This window comes from Macaca mulatta, chromosome 7 (assembly GCF_049350105.2).
Source record: "Macaca mulatta isolate MMU2019108-1 chromosome 7, T2T-MMU8v2.0, whole genome shotgun sequence".
In the NCBI taxonomy this organism is placed as follows: domain Eukaryota; kingdom Metazoa; phylum Chordata; class Mammalia; order Primates; family Cercopithecidae; genus Macaca; species Macaca mulatta.
The window spans coordinates 44,756,186-44,774,438 of NC_133412.1; the positions used below are offsets into that span (position 1 = coordinate 44,756,186).

An 18,253-nucleotide genomic window follows, 5' to 3' on the forward strand; every position below is an offset into this window, starting at 1 on the left:
ACAGCGCAAGACTCTGTCTTAAAAAAAAAAAAAAAAAAAAAAAAAGTTGGAGGAGGAAAAAAAAAAAAAAACCCAAAAAACTCCTTATTCTTTCTAGATCTATCTAGACTGCTACATCAATAAAATAGAATCTAGCACCCTTGCAATTCAATGTAACAGACATAATAAGATTCCTCCTAGAAAGAAAAAAGGAGGAAGGAGGATGGAGAGGGGAAGAAAAGGAGAGGAAGGAATACCTTATTATGCCAGAAGGAACTTCTCTAATGATGACAAGGGTTAGATCAGACCTCAGGAAAGCTAAAGGGCGCCAATCTCACTTAACACTCAAGGGTCTACCAAAAACTGAAGTGAAATATTCTATTTCTATAAAACTGGTCTTCTACTTGACCTTTATCAGGGAAGATGGGGTAAGCTCACTGTAAAATACGATTTTTTCATTTTGTGTGTGTGTGTGTGTGTGTTTTTTTTTTTTTTTTTTTGAGATGGAGTCTTGCTCTGTTGCCAGGCTGGAGTGCAGTGGCACAATCTCAGCTCACTGCCACCTCTGACTCCCTGGTTCAAGTGATTCTCCTGCCTCAGCCTCCAGAGCAGTTGGGATTACAGTCACGTGCCACCACACCCAGCTAATTTTTGTATTTTTTAAGTAGAGACAGGGTATCACAATGTTGGCCAGGATGGTCTTGATCTCCTGACCTTGTGATCCGCCTACCTCGGCCTCCCAAAGTGCTGGGATTACAGATGTGAGCCACATCGCCTGGCTGTAAAATATGATTTTTCTCATTCCCTTCTGTAGTGTCTCACTCAGCATACTTGTTGAGGCAGCCCAGAGCTATAAGACAGAAAAACCCTATACAGGGAGCAATTCCTAAAAGACTATGTTATGGACTGAACTGTATCCCCCACCAAAGTTGTATGTTGAATTCCTAACCTCCAGCATCTCAGAATGTGACCCTATTTGGACAGGTTGACTACAGATATATTAAGATGAGGTCATACTGTAGTAGGTAGATCCCTACTTCGATGTGACTGTAAAATGTGGACACAGACAGGGACCTAGGGAAAACACCATGTGAAGGCTGGAGTTTGCTGCCACAAGCTAAGGAACTACCGGAAGCTAGAAGACAGGCCTGAAACAGACCCTTCCCTGGCACCTTCAGAGGGACCATGGCCCTGCCAACACCCTGATTTTGGATTTCTGGCTTTCGGAACTATGAGACAATGCATTCATGTTGTTCTGTGTCATATGGTTTGTGGTACTTTGTTACCATAGCCCTAGGGAACTAATGCAGACTATAAGAGGCCAGTGTGCACTAGCCTACCCTCCTCAGATTGTACTTCAGATCCAGTCTTCTGCCTCATGGCCACAGCCACTACATTACCCCCAGCCTCAGCACCTCACTCTTGCTGCAAAAGCTCTGGTCTCCCTTACTTCAGACTCTATCTTCACTTTCTTCAATTGTCAAACCTCACTGCACACCACCTTCTTTGCATCAACCCCTTATTTAAAAAACTCCAGTGACTCACCGATTTTTACAGGAAAAAGCTAAAATTCTCCTGACTGGCATTCAGGCCTCTCTCTAAGCTAGCTCCAAATGCTAGGTGATACTCTCTTAGTGACCCTAGAAAACGTAACTTTTTTTGTTGCCCAGGCTGGTATGCAGTGGCATAACCACAGCTCACTGCAGCCTTGACTTCTTGGGCTCAAGCAATTCCCCCTCCTCAGCTTCCCAGGTAGCAGGGACCACAGGCACATACCACCATGACCAGCTAATTTTTATAGAGATAGACTCTCACCATGTTGCCCAGGCTGGTCAGAACATACAACTGTTATTCTCTATGTCATGCTTCCTTCTCCACTTGCCACTCTCCCCTTTCATCAGTCCAAATCTTGACCTTCCTGTGAAAACTACTGTCAGGACACACTTTCTCCTTGAAGCTCTCTCTCTATACTTGAGCCTAACACAACAGCCATATTTCTGATTCTATGCACTTTACTGCCTGCATCAGTCATCTGTACTCTTCACAGATTGCTTTGCATAGTTACCTGGCATTTGAAAAGTATATGCTTCAATTTCATAGCTGGACTAGGAGCTCCTTAATAATAGGGTCTATGTCTTATAATTTTGGAGGTACTTCTCAAAGCCAAAGACAATGGTTGGTGTATTACAGGCAACCTCTAAATTCTTACTGAATTAACTATTAAACATATATGAAAAATTCCTAGAAATGCTACCTTTGGCACTTCCTTCAATCAGGGAATTGAAATTGGAATAAATCTACAGATTTCATATAGTACTAATGGTCCCACATGTATCTGAATAATTTAAAACTTACAAGGAATAAGAGGAAAAAAATGACTTGAGTCCCAAGTTACTTACCATTCTTCATCACTACATTGGACCACACATTGGCATTCAGGGCTTGGACAATTCGCTTTACTCCTGTAGATTCCGGGAAGTCGTCTAATCAGGGAGGGAAATATACATATTTATACATAACACTCATACAGATATACATACACATTCACAAAAATATGACCGGGCACGGTGGCTCACGCCTGTAATCCCAGCACTTTGGGAGGCCGAGGCAGGCAGATCACCTGAGGTTGGGAGTTCGAGACCAGCCTGACCAACATGGAGAAACCCCGTCTCTACTAAAAAATACAAAATTAGCCGGGTGTGGTAGCGCATGCCCGTAATTCCAGCTACTCAGGAGGCTGAGGCAGGAGAATCACTTGAACCCAGGAGGTGGAGGTTGTGGTGAGCCAAGATGGCACCATTCCAGCCTGGGTAACAACAGCAAAACTCCATCTCAAAAAAGAAAAGAAAATGTTATGTATATATCCCCCAAGCCATATTTTCAAATGACTGTGGTTTTGTTATCCTGTTTATTTAGTTGTTAGTTCACATTGTACAAGGAAAAAACAAATACAGAGCTTGGAGCTCCTGATAAGAATACTCTAGAGAAACTCATTTCCTCCTCAGCTGTCTGAGGATTGACCACCATCATGAACGACATGGTAACTATCCAAACTGGAAAGTTCATGACCAACCAACTACTTCAGAGAAAACAAATGGTCATTGATGTCCTTCACCCCAGGAAGGCAACACTACCTAAGACAGAAATTTGGGAAAAAGTAGCCAAAATGTACAAGACCACACCAGATGTCATCTTTGAATTCAGAACTCATTTTGGTGGTGGCAAGACTACTGGCTTTGGCATAATTTATGATTCCTTGGATTATGCAAACGAAAAGGAACACAAACATAGACTTACAAGACATGGCCTGTGTGAGAAGAAAAAGACCTCAAGAAAGCAATGAAAGGAATGCAAGAACAGCATGAAGAAAGTTAGGCAGACTACAAAGGCCAGTGTTGGTGCTGGCAAAAAGCCGAAGGAGCAAAGGTGCTGGAAGGATGTTATCTGTGGCCGCTGTGGTTTTTTCATGATTAATAAACTAAAAACTTTCAAGTGGAAAAAAAAGAATATTCCAGAAACTAAAGCAATTAAATAAACACACAATATAAGGCAGTTATATAAAAAAGTTATCCTTACCAATGGAATCTATTTATATTCTGAAAATGTAAGATTCCACTTATTACACACATTCCTGGCACAGTACGAGAGATACCAATCTAGACAGAATGAGTTTCCTTAAGGCAGGAACAGTCCTCTTATTAATAGTATGCTATAAAATCATGTAAATGCTCTATCCTCCGCTGGAAACGAAAGAATAATAAGTGTTATTTATGATTGATATCTATAGAAGAACTTCTTGATCAGAGAAAGACAGTTTGAGTGAGAAGTGAAATGACTACAAGTTTAAGAGACAGGCAAAGGGTCATTACAATAACTTAGTTTATTATGAGTACTATCCTGCTTCTGGAATTTGACTGATACTACTCAGAATAATGGGGCTGTAATCCCATAGTGTACCAAAAAGGTGGTATTCTTAGCTACAACATAGGAATGATTGTGTACAAAGGAAATGGAGATCCTACAGATGTTGAGGACTGTAAGGCTGCATCTGGAAAACAATGAGAGAAATAGTTTTCATGTGGTTAAAAAAGGAAAGTTTCCTGAGTTTACAGAACATAATCCACACAGAACCTGTCTCTAGTGGCCAGCCTAGCCCTGGGTGGTTTAACAGGAAGAGCACAGAGTTACATGTCAGAATATCTGAATTTGAAGCCAGGCTGTGACACTTATTAGCTATTTGATCAAGGGCGAATCACTTACACCATTCTTACAGAAAGTAGAAACAATACCACTCTATGCACATCTCTCCTAGAGGAAAGATGCACTGGAACTGACGATTTACTAATGTAACCTTCCCCCACACTGGAAACTCCTTGAGGGCAGGAATCTTGTCTTACTGAGTTCATATGCCCACTGCCTAGCACAGTGCCTGAAAAACAGCAGGCACTCACCAACTGTTTAATGGATCGATGAATCATTTAAAGAATACCAGCCTACCAACCTAACAGAAATATAGTGATTAAATTGAAAATATAGTGATTAAATTGAAAATACTCAGCCAGGCGGGATGGCTCATGCCTGTAACCCCAGCACTTTGGGAGGCCAAGGCAGGCGGATCACGAGGTCAGGAGATAGAGACCATCCTCTGGCTAACATGGTGAAACACCGTCTCTACTAAAAATACCAAAAAAAAAAAAAAAAATTACCCGGGCATGGTGGTGGGCGCAGTCCCAGTTACTTGGGAGGCTGAGGCAGGAGAATAGTGTGAACCTGGGAAGCAGAGCTTGCAGTGAGCTGAGATCGCGCCACTGCACTCTGGGCGACAAAGAGAGACTCTGTGTCAAATAAATAAAGAAAGAAATAAAAATAAATAAAGAAAATACTCTACCAAGATAAGTTTATCACCACCAATGTTTGGATGAAAATCTAAAAGTCACATTTATCTTAACTGTGAATGACTTAATTCTCAAAAGAATAACTAATATTTTAGATGACATAACCAGGAACCAAAAATGTGGTCTGAAATGAAGAGCTAGTACCCATAAGAGGAAAATTAATACAAACTAGCATAAAGTCCTATATTCATGTTCGAATAATACATGCAAGTAAAAGATGAGGAAATATGGCTTAGGAATAGTTTGTATTTTAAAAGTCTAGGAAGGTTTTCATTATGTTACCTAAAGATGACATATCAAAAAACCCATTTTAAGATTAATCTGAATGAATACAAGAACATTATTCAGACAAAGGGCTATGAGAAATACAGTGTATAAAGGAGCAGAGATTCCAAAATGATAACAGTCAGATACTGACTCTCAAGGACAAGAGAAAGAGAAAATTCTATTGCCAGAAATCACACAGGCTCACATACACAAAACAGGGCACAAGTTTCAGGGACCTAGAAAAACACAGAAAAAGATGTATTTGCCAATTTTCAATACTCTTTAAAATGAGCAAGGAGAAAAACCAGCCTTTTTACTTCGGCTTTGTTCTCTTCTTCCCTGGCAAGTTTTATTCTCAAAGGTAACAGTATTTTGGAAAAATTATAAATAAAACCAGAATATAGAAAAATATTTCTTAATTCCTTAATAAAAATACAAGTTTCATGAAATTACTGCTTATGTCTTATCTATGTACTTTAATTCACGTTGGTTTTCCCTGCCCAGGATGTCTTTTGGAACAACTGGCATATTCACAATGCCACCTCTCCACCAGTCCTCTCACTACAAGCCCAGGACCTTTTCTAACTTCTTCCCCATGGAGCAGCTGACACGTGAGAGTTCACAATGCCAACATGTTCTCTGCACTTTTAAACAAAAATAAGCTCTCCTGTCTCTAAAATACCACAGCACCACTATTTCTTCTATAATACTTATGACATTCCACTTGATAATTCAATTATCTGTAAGTTTCATCTCTTGTACCAGATTATAAGGTTTTGGTGAACCAAAACCCTCTTATCCTGGTAGATACCACAACAGGTGTACTTCAAAGGAGAAAAGATGAGAAAAGAAATGGGGAAGGGGAGTAGAAAAGGGGAAGAAATAGAAGGTCCAGCAATAGCGGAGGACAGCGATTGCAGAGCTACCTGGGGTGGAGGTGGGGGATTAAATTAGGGGTCTGTTTTTTGGCTTCAAATGTCCAAAAGACATTCAAATAGATCTGAAATGTCCCCTGCGATTCCTGGGAATTCAGTCTTAGGTTACTATGAATTCAAAATAAGAAACATCAACTTTAACTACTATGAAGGTCTAACTCTCCTTCTTCAGCAGTGGGGAAAGGAAAAAGAATTGGGAAAATGACAAAGATTTTAGAAAGCAGCCTTATACCTTTATCCATAAGAAAAACACACATTTTCAAAAGTTCTAAAACAGGTGGTAAAACCAAATAAATGAATTCTCACACTAACTATAAGACTACATCAATGGATTTTGCTTAAATCCTTGAAACAGCTGGGGAAAAAAGTTTCTTGAATTTTGCTGTGATTCTTCTTCCCTGAATTAAAATAATCTCTCATATCTGAATCTAAGTGCCATATTTTCTACTAACACATAAACACTTACCATCCTCCTCAGGCAACTCCTCTGGACTAAGTTCTACCAATTCGAAGCCATGTCTGATGCACCATTCTTGAGCTTTCTGTCGGTTTACACCTAAAATAATATGCAAAAGAATCTTCATAAGTAAGAAGAAAACAAAACATGACTATTCCTGCAATATTCTTCATAAATCTCAATGTGTTTCCCTTAATGTCAATGTTATTCTAAAGGCATCTATTCTAAAGGCATCTAAAATAACAAAAAGAAAATGATTTCTCAACCCTGAAGTATCCATTCTTAAAAAAAAGTAAATATTACAAGATACCAAAGAAAAATAGCTGAAAATATTTTCATAAAGCAATAAAGTCACATGGGATGTATGTCCTAAGTTAAGGAAACAGATGTACTCTGTTTATCAAGGAATGGCAAATGCGTGTCCCATCCACATGCCTTACCATCTTCAGACACTCTATCACAGACCAAGATCATCACCTCAGGTAACCATGCTTCTGCCAGTGGAAGCCATGAGGAGACACTGTCGAGACCCGATTTCTAGAAGGAACAAAAAATATAAACAAACAAAACCAGAGAAAAGATAGTAAGATAAAATGTAACGGGAAAAAAAGAAGGCATGCAGTAATTTCTTATTCAAGCCTTCATAGAAAACAAAGTCTTACTTGTGTGCTGTCAAAGTAAACCACAAATGCTTGGACAGATTCTGCAATCTCTGCAGTCACAAGAAATTTGTTTGGCACCACACACAAATTGATGTCCGCTGAATAGTATTTATTATCAATGGTCCAGGGATAAAATCTCACAGCGTCATTGGAAGTCACTTCCACAATAAGATCTTCTGTTCCAAGGATATCTAAAAATAAATGACAACATTACCATGTAAAGTGCAAAACCAATATACATTGGTTGATTTTCTCAGTCAGATACCAGATAAAGCTGGTACTTTCGCTGTTTCCTTTTATGTGAGGATTTCAAAGGACCCTGCATTTATTAGCTTTAATCCTATCTTCTCTGATCATCTGATTACAAAAGTTATGGTGATATAATTTAAGTCATTGACTTTTTCTCTTTAAGAACACAAAAATCATTGTGAACTAGATTAGATAGTAGTAAAGGAAAAAACAGTCATACAACCAAATATCCAGAAAAGAGCAAGTAGAAGACAAAGAATGACAGTTGTATTTATCGTATTGCTTGAGTACTTCATAGGAGGTAGACTATAACAAGCTTCTGGAATCTGTAACTACTTTGTACTTATTGCAAACTAAAAGGAAGATAGGATTAAGGCTAACCCATTAATAAAATAGAAGAGCTACATATATTTCTTGGACTGAATGCTTAGACATTAATTCAGCTAATGAAATAAGAGAATGGATACTGATAAATGACCCGAATTCTATTTATATTCAGCCTTGTTCACATTCTTTGAAAGCCAACCCAAATTCTTGTTTGATCAAGACACTTCTGGTAAATTTTAAATGTGTAATAGCCAAACAAATTACTACAACTAAATTTAGATTCTAAAAGATTAGATTATAACTAAATCTTTCGGAAATGTACGTGCAGCATGTATATAATAGGAAATCCCCATAGTAAGAGACAAGTCAGTGATGAACAAATGAATACAGACATGATCACGGAGCCATGGAAGCATTTTGCTTCCATTATGTTATACAGTACTTACAACTGGAAGAGAAATTACAAGTTGTTCTAACCTAAACTCCCATCTTTCACACCCATACCCACAACCTCCACTTTATACAAATGTGGAAAATGAGCTTATAGAAGTAAAATGACTTGCCATTAATTGACTTATCAGAAGAATATAAAGCAAAACAGTCACACACTCCTCATCAATGCATACTAAGATGAACACGTATTAATGAAATGTGCCTCAAACTCATAATTAGCAAGACACTGAAAACTAGAAATTAATTTTAAATCCCAGAGCTAACATCATATATTTGAAAAGATGCCATCATTTCTGCTCAATATAAAGTTATGGGGAAAGTATTTAGTCCAAAAGACTGCTAGGAATTATGTACAAAGTGTGGTGTTAAGAGTGTATACACACATGTGTTCTTTTTATTAGCAAAGTTTCATCACGTGGTTAAGAGGAACTAATCTTCTCAAGAATAAAAGGTCAGCCCTTTTTTTAACAAAAAATTTAAATTTAAAATAAATTTAAGGTTTTATCTTTGATATAAAGCATATCATGAAACTAAAAAATTTTTTTCACCAGAACCAGAATTGTTACTCTTAAATTAGCAGAAGGTCTACGTCAATATTTGACAATCTGAGTGTATCCCATTTCTTTAAGAAATCAGCAGTTCTGTCTACTTAATTTCTACCTGAAGTCATTATCTTTTACTTAGTGTCAGTCAATTCCATTGCAACCAGCTGCTACGTCCCTTATGGAGCATTAAGACAATTTCAGGTGGGAAATAAACAGGTAAGTTATTAAAATCAAAGACATTGTTTTCATGTAAATGTCTCACAGAAAAACAAAAACTAGATCAAAGTCTACATTGCATTCAAATCTAACACTCCAAACTTCAAGAAGGTGGCATAGTAACATGTGGCTGTGTTTCTAAAAGCTGAATACTGGCACAGCTAACACACATGCCACAATACGCTGATAAATACGCACATAAAAGAAAGAAACTAAAACAACGAGAAAAGCAAAAAAAGTATAAACTAATTTTTTAATGGTGAAAAGAGCCAACATATAAAATCAGTCTTCATTCTTTTTTTTTTTTTTTTTTTTGAGACGGAGTCTCACTCTGTCACCCAGGCTGGAGTGCAGTGGCGTGATCTCGGCTCACTGCAACCTCCACCTCCCAGGTTCATGCCATTCTCCTGCCTCAGCCTCCCGAGTAGCTGGGACTACAGACACCCGCCACCACGCCTGGCTAGTTTTTGGTATTTTTAGTACAGACTTAGTAACACAGGTTTCACCGTGTTAGCCAGGATGGTCTCGATCTCCTGACCTCGTAATCCGCCCGCCTTGGCCTCCCAAAGTGCTAGAATTACAGGCATGAGCCACTGTGCCTGGCCATCCATGGGTAATTTTTAAAAATAGCAAACTGCGTATTTTTTAAAGGAGGGAAGCACAAATAATAAAATACAGTAATGAATTCACTTGTTGCTAAGGGGTAAAGTACAAAGGCAGAGGGGGACTAATATTCCTGTCATTGCTACAATCAGTTCTTAATATTTCCTAAATCGGTTGTATTGTTAAAAACTGGAATAAAAAAATTGGGGTTATGCTTTCTTTGCTCCTCAACATGAGAAATCTAAAATCAATTAAAATGGCATTACTAACTGCAATTTAAAATTACTAACAGCAATTTAAAATATTTAGATCCATTAATGATGGCTCATTTTATTAATGTTTAGAACACAAAAGAACAAAACAATGTTTGTTACTCAGACCACTTACAATTTCAGTTTTATACTTGCACTTGCAAATGATTAAGATATTTACTTAACACGGGGAAAGAAGCTGTTTCTTTCTTTTTTCTCCAAACCTAGATAGGAATGGAACCAATAAGTTGGGAAAATGAATTTCACATTTCAGTGTTTCAGTAGCTAGTGGGCTTTGGCTTTTGTTTTATTCTCTGTGCTGCCTAAACAAGTTGATAGCTCAATTTACTTATCAGATTTTTTTTTAACATTTTATGTCTAATCAGACACTTTCTTCAAGACTGCATATGGACTTCATTATCACATCTGTGCCATATTAGAGCTAGGGAGATAATAGTAAAGACTGTCTCATTCTAATTCTTATGATCAATATCATAACGTAGAGTTTAATTTAAAAAATGTAAATGTCTACACTAAATATAGCTTTCTTCCCTCATGTTTTCTATTTGATTTTCAAATGCTTAACAAGTTTATTCTTTTCCAAATTAAAATGAAATTATTCAAATTATGCACATGGCTAAAGGTTTCTGGAGATCAGCTAATATAATTCACTCATTTTACAGATGAGAAAGCTGAGGCCCAGGAAAAAAGAAGCCACTTGCCTAATAGGAGCAGAGCCTAAAACTGGATTCGATTCACCAACATTCTTTCTTACTACACCGTGATGTTACAATACTTAGCATCTGAGCTGGATCACACTTGAGTCTCTAATAGTGACAAGCCAAAACTAGTCTATGGACCTAAAGTATCCTCTGCCCTTTTAGGAACACCAAAAATAATAGCCAGAATATGGGCACAATTATATACGGATGTGCAGTACAATTAACCCATCAGAAAACTGTCTATGACATTCAGGTATTTATATGTCAACAATGAGTCACAGTGATCTTGAGGTTTTTTTGTTGTTTTTTTTTGTGTGTGTTTTTTGCAAGACTTCCTAGAAAAATCTGCAGTGGGCTCCCTTCTTTGTCCTTCACTAAATTATTATGTTGTAGACTCCGATATGCACAAAGAAAATCAAGAGCAGCTTTCCCCTCCTCCTGGTGGATGCCAGCCTGTCTCATTCACACTGTTGGCAGCCACCTGGTGGAGCTGTAATACATCACTTTTTAAGAGACAAACACTAGGTGTTTACTTGCCAGGTCTGTTACTACAAACTCCATTTCACAGCTTACAACAGTTAATTTGTAGTGCTTTTACAAAGGAAGTTAGATGCCAACTCAGTTCTAGTAGCAAACATAAACCTTTCCTTCAGTGTTAAGTGCAAGTATAAACCTCTATCCCTATTTGAGAAACTTTTTACAAAGCCATCAATTCTCCAGTAACTCCCATTTACTTTCTCACATCCTTGGTCAACTTCTTTTCCCTATGATCTCATGTGGTAAGTTACAGAAAATAAAGATTCAAGAGCTTTGAAGGAAGCCATGTTCCAAGGCAACATTTCAGTTCAGTAACCCAACATCTTCCTCTTTTTATTCAGCTTTCTACTCTTCCCTGTATATCCTAATAATGATCCTTCCCTCAGAGAAACTACAAATGTGGTAACCAATCAAATGAAAGAAAAGAGGCAGCTAGCTTTCTATGGTTAAGAATCAATAAGAGGTGATACTCTTTTTAGCATGATTAGAAGGCAATATGAAGTTCAAGGTGAATTCCCAAACACCACAAATATCTGTTCTCCTACACACACACATTTTATCTATATATAAACTTGCACATACACAACCCTTACCTTATGCCCTCACCTATCCACCTCAGCCAAAAAAGACAAATGCATTCTAAACTAGACACGTTGATACTGTTATGGATTTTTTATGTCTCCTTTAGTAGTAGGGTAATTAAGTACACTTTTAATATCAGTAGTATTAATGTGCACTTAACCAATCATGACATTCTTTGTGAAGCAAAGCTGTCCAGTGGTTAAATCATATTTTCTATGCCCTGAGGGAAGTGACAGCTGTCACCTCAAATCAAGATGATCCCTCCGGAAACCAGCACTCTTCTCAGACTGTAAAGTTGGTTTTATTCTTTCTCATAAACTGAAACTGCCTTGACAGCCAGGCATCATAACCTCTCACCCCAGATATGAGTGTCTTTCATGGAATCCACTCTTCTGGAGACCCAACATTCTTCTTTCTTCCCTTTGTGAAGGCAGTACTAACAAGAAGGGAGAAGAGCATGGAAAGCAGAGACAGCACAGACCTGGGGTCCCACAGGCCTGCATTTGCATGGGCTGGCTCTCTGCAAAGCCTTGGGCAGATTAACCCCTCTGTGTCTCATTTCCTTACCTGCAAACAGGGATGAGAACACTTCTCAAAAAGCTTAAATGAATTAAATGAAACTATGTCAAAGAAAGTACAGACACTGGGCACAGAGTAGGCCCTTAGTAAGCACAGAGTAGGCCCTTAGTAAATATTCATTTCCTTCTTCCCAACTCACTTTTTTTCACATTTGTGACAGCCCTCCTGACTAGAGGTAGGTTAGAGATGCACTGAGGAGTTAGTAAGAAACATTACAGTCAGGATAACCATCTCCTTCAAGCTGCGCTAGCCTCGCCCTTCTACCCCAGACCACCCCCTAAAATAAACTTGAAATTTTTCTTTTCCACTGCTAAGGCATATGCTGAGACAGAAGAGAAGGCAATTAGGAAAATTATAGGAGGCAGCAGAGTCTGACGTCAGCTGAAAGGAAAAGTAGCCATTATGAAAGAAAAGAACTGAGCAAAATATGACTTAGGAAAAATTCAAAACCTAGAGTTTTCATTAACCAGCAAGGGAAAAGAGAGACTTTTAAAAATCATATTGGATTCATACTGTTGCAAGCAACTACAGTTTCTTACCCACAACTTCATGAGACTGTCAAACAAGGTGCGTGCTACTCTGTCAAATATTTTGTAGTAGTTGTGAACAGGTTAGTCCCTAAATACTAAAAGTAGATGATACTGCTCCAGTGGAAAGGGACTTTGTAGCATGGTAGTATTTAAAGGTTAAAACTGTGCAACATTAGAGTTGAGACTTCACAGACAAACGTCAGGAAACTCATATCTGAGGCTCCCTGTGTAATCATACCCCAGCCTCCTGGTGCAAGTATACGTGATATTTGCTGCAGTCTGTATGACAGGTCAATCACTGGAGTAGTATAGACTTGCTGAGGGAAGAGTAACTGGATTGAGTTAAAGCAACATACTGCTTTAACAACAGTACAGAGATTCTGGGTTGCTTACAACACTTAATTACCTCTTCCTGACACACCCCTTTTTTCTGGTTACACGCTAAACTCGCATTTCCACATGCTCTTAAGCTTTTTATATCACAGCGGAAACATTTTAAAGCTGAAGCAGAGGAAATCCAACCCAGTCCTCCTCTTTTTCCTCAAGTTTACTTTCTCCCAATAGTCATCTGGAATTGGTCACCACAGCTGCATCTTAAAATAATTGGGGAAAGTCAGCGGGCGGTGTAGGGGGATGCGGGATGGGTGGGGGGTGTCTCTGCTTGCTTTTAGAAGACCGTACAATGCAGTCAAACATACACACAAGAACATAAAAAAGCAATCAGGAAAGGGAGAGAGAATATGGAGAAGGGTTTTATAAAGATCAAGCAGGAAACATCAGCCTCTAAGTTTTATGGGCTGCATGCAAAGACCACTTTGTCAATTCTAGTGGCACAGCTGATGGACAATTCCTACCTATATTTTAGAAGGGTAAGGCACTTCTCTGAATTCCCTTGCTAGTTCTAAATATACCCCTAAAGCAGTGATTCTCTATGGGGATGAGATTCTCCCCAACCCTACCAAGGGGACATAGGTCAACACCTGGAGACATTTTTGCATCACAATAGGGGTATGTTACTAGCATCTAGTGAGTAGAGGTCAAAAATTCTGCTAAACAGCCACCCTACAATGCACAAGATAGCCCCACAAGACAAGGAATTGTCTGGCCCAAAAGGTCAACAGTGTCGAAGCTGAGATACCCTGCCCTATAGCAAAGAAACCTTATGGAATTTACTTAGCTGTATTCATGAAACAAAATAAAAGTTCTGGAATGCAAAATTGGTTTTATTCTTTCTCAAAAAGCTGAAACTAGGCATTACAGTCAGGCATCACAACTACCTACCCCAGATAAAAATATCTTCCATTTATATCTAATAAAATCTCTCTCTGATAAAGTCTATCTAAAATGTCTTCTTTGATTATTAACCATAAAAATTATTTGGCAATTAACCTCAGAAGCTTTGAAAATAATCTATGAATGATAGATTTCTAGAAGAATTCATAAGCCTAAACAGGACAATTATGAGATAAAAATAATTTTCATATTCAAATGGTAATTTTTCATAAACAAATCAGCATCAAGTAATAAAACCTTACAAGAAATGTCAATGTCTGCTCAGGATGACAACATCTGCAGTAGATGCTAATTTACTCTAAAAAAAGACAAACATGTTTGAGATGAATTTTCCAAAACAGAATAAGTTTAATGAATAATGGAGAACATTCATTCTGTAGCCCCTGTACTCAAGTATTGAAAATAAGCTTGATCAGTTAGAAAATGTCAGAAAGCTAACAGATCCAACGTCCCAGCATTCAAAAGGTTCCTCTAAAAGGGTAAAATCATTATTGGGCAACAGATGGTCAATGAATCATGGAAAACAAAAACACTAATAAGTAAGACATTATTGAAAGTAAAAATTGTTTCAAGACACCACAAAGAAAAACAAAACCCAAGCCATAGAACAGGAGAAAATGTTTGCAAATTATTATATATCAATAAGGGACTTGTAACCAGAATATATAAAGAACTTTTTCATTAATAAGAAGACCACAAAACCAATTTAAAAGCGGGCAAAAAAGAGCTAGGCACAGTGGCTCACGCCTGTAATCCCAGCACTTTGAGAGGCCAAAGTGGGTAGATTGCTTGAGTCCAGGAATTTGAGACAAGGCTGCCCAGCATGGCGAAACCCCGTCTCTACCAAAAATATAAAAAATTAGCTAGGCGTGGTGGCACACACCTATAATGCCAGCTTCTTGGGAAGCTGAGGCATAAGAATTGCTTGAACCTCAGAGGCGGAGGCTGCAGTGAGCCAAGATCACACCACAGCACTCCAGCCTGGGCAAGAGAGTGAGACTTCATGTTAAAAAAATAAAATAGGTAAAAAAAAAAAAAAAGTGGGCAAAAAAGATCTGAATAGACATTTCACCAAAGAAGATATTAAAATGGACTATATGCACATGAAAAGATTCTCAACATCATGAGTTATTAAGGACATGCAAATCAAAACCACAATGAAATACTACTTCACATCCACTAGAATAGCTATAACAAAAAATAAAGATAATAACAAGTATTGTTATTGTCCAAAGATATGGAGAAATTAGAATCCTCACTGATGGGAATATAAAATGGTACAGCCACTCTGGAAGAAAACAGTTTGGCAGTTTCTTAAAATACCAAATATAAATTTACCATATGACCCAGCAATTCCACTCCTAGGCATCTACCCAAGAGAAATGAAAACAGATGTCCCATGAAAACTTGCACAAGAATGTTCATAACAGCATTATTCACAATAGCCAAAAAGTGGAAACAATCCAAATGTCCATCAACTGATGAACGGATAAACAAAATGTGGTATATCCATACAATGGAATATGAAGTACATCCTACAATATAGATGAACTTCAAAAACATTATGCTATGTGAAAGAAGCCAGATACAAAAGATCACATATTATGATTCCATTTATATACAATGTGCAAATCTACAAAGACAAAAAGTACATTAGTGGTTGCATGGAGCTCAGGAGTGACTGCAAATAGTCACAAAGTTCCTTCCGGAATGATGGAAATGTTCTACAATCAGATTGCAATGATGGTTGCACAAATCTGTAAATATATTAAAAAAACACTGAATTATACAATTAAAACAGGCAGATTTTATACTACTTAAATTATATTCCAAAAAGCTGCTAAAAACCATAAAAACTGGGAGATAATGACCCCATTACTAATAAGGTAGGTGACTGAGACACATAATGTTTTAAGTACTTAGAACAATGGATGGCACATTTGAACAAATCTGGTCAATATTTATGGAATGAAGTTAACTTGTTTAAAGTCAGATAGCTAAAAAAAGGATAGAATTCAGTACTCAATCCACAAATTTTTTTTTTCACCACAGAAACCCTATACAACTCCAGGAAAAGTCAGACAAAACAGCCACCCTGGTACATCAAGATCACAGTGTTGTTTATTACCAAATGATCAAACATTTTCCTGATCTGAGCAGGCTGGAGTTTGACCCAAATACATTGACACTTTTCTCCACTTCTGTGTCAAACCAGCCATCAGATCCGTATGGAAAATTAAACTCTAAATACGTTTTTGTTACTGAACCTACACTATTATAAAGCCTCTTTAATAGTTTCACAACAGGCCAGGTGTGCTGGCTCACACCTGTAACCCCAGCACTTTGGGAGGCCAAGGTGAGTGGATCAGCTGAGCTCAGGAGTTCAAGACCAGCCTGGGCAACACGGCAAAACCCCTTCTTTACAAAAAATACAAATATTAGCCAGGTGTGGTGGCCTGAGCCTGTAGTCCCAGCTACTTGGAGTAGGGTAGGGGGGCTGACGCAGGAGAATCACTTGAGCCTGGGAGGCGAAGGTTGCAGTGAGCCGAGATCACGCCACTGCACTCCAGCCTGGGTGACAGAGCAAGACCCTGTCTCAAAAAAAAAAAAAAAAAAAAAAAGAAGAGTTTCACAACTGTCCTGGTCCATCAATCTATGTCAATATTGCTTCCTGAATAAGAATTATTAGAGACGTATTTGTGGAATCCGTGTGTGCTGGCTCCAAAATAAATACAATGTTATGTCCAAATTATCATTCTTGCCAAACTTAAAATAATTTTCATACCTTTGAGAGGTGAAGCCAGCTGGACTTCCTGGGTTGAGTGGGGGACTAGGAGAACTTTTCTGTCTAGCTAAAGGATTGTAAACGCACCAATCAGCACTCTGTAAAAACATACCAATCAGCACTCTGTGTCTAGCTAAAGGAGTGTAAATGCACCAATCAGCACTCTGTAAAATGGACCAATCAGCAGGATGTGGGCAGGGCCAAATAAGGGAATAAAAGCTGGCCACCCAAGCCAGCAGCGGCAACCTGCTCAGGTCCCCTTCCACGCTGTGGAAGCTTTGTTCTTTTGCTCTTCACAATACATCTTGCTGCTGCTCACTCTTTGCGTCCGCACTACCTTTATGAGCTGTAACACTCACTGTGAGGGTCTATGGCTTCATTCCTGAAGTCAGCGAGACCATGAACCCACCAGGAGGAACAAACAACTCCGGATGAACCACCTTTAAGAGCTGTAACACTCACTGCCAAGGTCTGTGGCTTCACTCCTGATGTCAGTGAGACCACGAGCCCACCGGAAGGAAGAAACTCCAGACACATCTGAACATCTGAAGGAACAAACTCCACACACCATCTTTAAGAACTGTAACGCTCGCCGTGAGGGTCCACAGCTTCATTCTTGAAGTCAACGAGATCAAGAACTCACCAAAAGGAACCAATTCTGGACACATTTTGGTGACCATGAAGGGACTATCGCCTAGCGGTGAGTACCATCAGACCCCTTTCGCTTGATATTCTATCCTATTTTTCCTTAGAATTCGGGGGCTAAATACCAGGCACCTGTCGGCCAGTTAAAAGCGACTAGCGCGGCCGCCAGACTAAAGACACGGGTGTCAGGCTTTCTGGGAAAGGGCTCTCTAACAACCCCTGACTCTTTGGAGTTGGGAGCATTGGTTTGCCTGGAACCAGCTTCCACTTTTCCTGTACTTCTGGGCTGAGCCAAGGGTCAACAGAGAGGAAAGCCATTCACCTCCAGGGTCCTGAAAACAAGTTGGTTGACCCTTCGGCCATGAATGGAACTCTCAAAGTTACATCACCCAAACGAGACTCGCCCATCTATCCTATCTATCCTGACCCTTGCCTCCTGGGTCCTAATGCCTGTCAGACAAACTTCCTCTAGCCTCTCTTCTCTGAGACTAGTCCCACTTCCACAACCACTCCCTGTCTCTTGTGCTTTTCTAGTTTCTCCTATAAGAATGATTTCTAGTATAAACTCCAGGACTCCACTCCCTTCTTTAGGCACCAGGGCTCACCAATCAGAAAGACATTCTTTGTGCAAAGCCCCGTCGGTGGTGGGGGTACTATCTTATCTGGAATTTTAGGATCCCTCCTCAGACTAGCAGGCCTAACAAAATGTATTCCTGAAGCTAGAATATGGGGAGCTTCAGA

General features: G+C 38.9%; 1 protein-coding gene and 1 pseudogene across 3 annotated transcripts in view; one reads left to right on the forward strand and one right to left on the reverse strand.

Moving 5' to 3' along the window:
- The window catches only part of AAGAB (alpha and gamma adaptin binding protein), a 60,747-nt gene that overhangs the window by 30,268 nt on the left and 12,226 nt on the right, over positions 1–18,253 (reverse strand). For all 3 annotated transcript variants that reach the window (XM_015142539.3, XM_001111371.5, XM_015142540.3), the window contains exons 2-5: positions 7,196–7,386; positions 6,974–7,070; positions 6,543–6,632; positions 2,379–2,462 (exon numbers count right to left, since the gene is read on the reverse strand). In XM_015142539.3, the coding sequence (XP_014998025.2) occupies positions 2,379–2,462; positions 6,543–6,632; positions 6,974–7,070; positions 7,196–7,386 (462 nt within the window). The remainder of the gene's footprint in view (positions 1–2,378; positions 2,463–6,542; positions 6,633–6,973; positions 7,071–7,195; positions 7,387–18,253) is intronic.
- LOC114679429 (small ribosomal subunit protein eS24 pseudogene) lies at positions 2,892–3,372 on the forward strand (annotated as a pseudogene).